Source organism: Gracilinanus agilis, unplaced genomic scaffold (assembly GCF_016433145.1).
Source record: "Gracilinanus agilis isolate LMUSP501 unplaced genomic scaffold, AgileGrace unplaced_scaffold24561, whole genome shotgun sequence".
NCBI lineage: Eukaryota > Metazoa > Chordata > Mammalia > Didelphimorphia > Didelphidae > Gracilinanus > Gracilinanus agilis.
This window is the reverse complement of record NW_025356426.1, coordinates 1-1274: the sequence shown is the minus strand read 5'-3', so window position 1 is coordinate 1274 and position 1274 is coordinate 1. Positions and strand designations below refer to the sequence as shown.

At 73.2% G+C, this 1274-nt stretch overlaps 1 protein-coding gene across 1 annotated transcript; it reads right to left on the bottom strand.

The window, feature by feature from the left end:
• Window positions 1-5: 5 nt before the first annotated feature.
• Window positions 6-1271, bottom strand: LOC123254552 (proline-rich protein 12-like; the record flags this gene model as incomplete). The annotated part of the gene is made up of 1 exon (XM_044683548.1): window positions 6-1271. A coding segment is annotated over one exon (1266 nt), but the record flags the coding sequence as incomplete, so codon positions are not given.
• Between the last annotated feature and the right edge of the window lie 3 nt (window positions 1272-1274).

The window sequence follows — 1274 nt, the reverse complement described above, 5'->3', positions numbered from 1 at the left end:
GGTGGGGGCAACACCAGGGGGAGCTCGGGGCCCCCCTCCAGGAGCAGGTTGTGGTGAGGGGGAGGTGGTGGGGCAGAGGCCGTGGGGGGTGGCGTCTTCTGTAAGTAGGCCCCCAGGTCCTTGGCCCCAGCCCCGTAGTGGACCACCGAGGTGGCCAGGGCCTCGGGGGTGCCTGCGCCCCGCTCGCCGCCGGCCGGCTTCTTCTTGTCCTTGAGCCGTCCCAGCCCCAGCTCCAGGGTGGCGCCGTCGTCCAGGCTGGCGCTGGTGCGGATCACGCTCTGCAGGTGGTAGCGCTGTTGCTCCTCCTTGGCCAGCTCGTAGGCGGCTGCGGCCTTGGGGCCACCCGCACCGCCGGGCCCCTCACCTCCCCTCTGCTCCTCGCACTCCAGCCCGTCTGGGCCCGAGCCCCGGGGCGGGCTGGGGGCCTGCAGCAAGTGCTGAATGAGGAACTCCTCGTCCTCTGTCCGCTGGCCTGTCCCTCCGCTGCCCGGCCCCCCCAGCAGCTCCCCTCCGTCTCCTTTGCCCTTGTAGCCCCCGGTTCCTCCCGCGCCGGGGTAGCCACCACCACCCCCGGGGGGGCCCAGGAAGGTGGGAGACGCCAGCACGGAGCTCAGGTACTTCCCGGGGGCACCGGGGCTGGCCACTCCTGGGGGGCGGCCCCCCGCGGCCGGCGGTGACTGCAGGGGCCGGATGATGTGTGAAGGGCTGGCCTCCCCTCCACCGCCCGCCCCTAAGGAGGCCGGCGTGTGGCCCCAGGCCCCACCGTGGCCAGAAAGGGCCGGGGAGTGGCCAGTGCTATAACTGAGAGAGGGGCTGGCCGTGGGCAGGCCCTGGGAGTGGGGGGCCGGCCCAGGGTAGCCCTCGCCCTGCACCCCATAAGGAAGGCTCTGGAGCTGGTCGGGCGAGTAGCTTTGGCAGGTGCTCAGGCTGGGGGGAGGTTGCGGGGGGGGCCCGCCAGGCTGCGCCTGGGGAGGCCCCGCTGTGTAGCTGGGCCCCTTACTCAGGTCTTGGGCCTGGCTGGCTCCAAAGCCCTGGCTGTAGGCCTGGGGCCCCAGGAGGCCCTGAGGCTGGCCTGGGGAGTAGGCTTGGCCGCCCCCGCTGCCGCCCCCACTGGGCTTCCCAGTCCCAGTGGCATAGCCCCCACCCCCCAGGCTCTGGCACTTGGGTGTGGCCGTAGAGCGGGTTGGGGGGGGCCTCCCTGCTCCAGCCCCCGCCCCATAGCCCCCCTTGGCCGCCTTGTACCCGGGTGACTGGATGATAGGCCGGTAGCCACC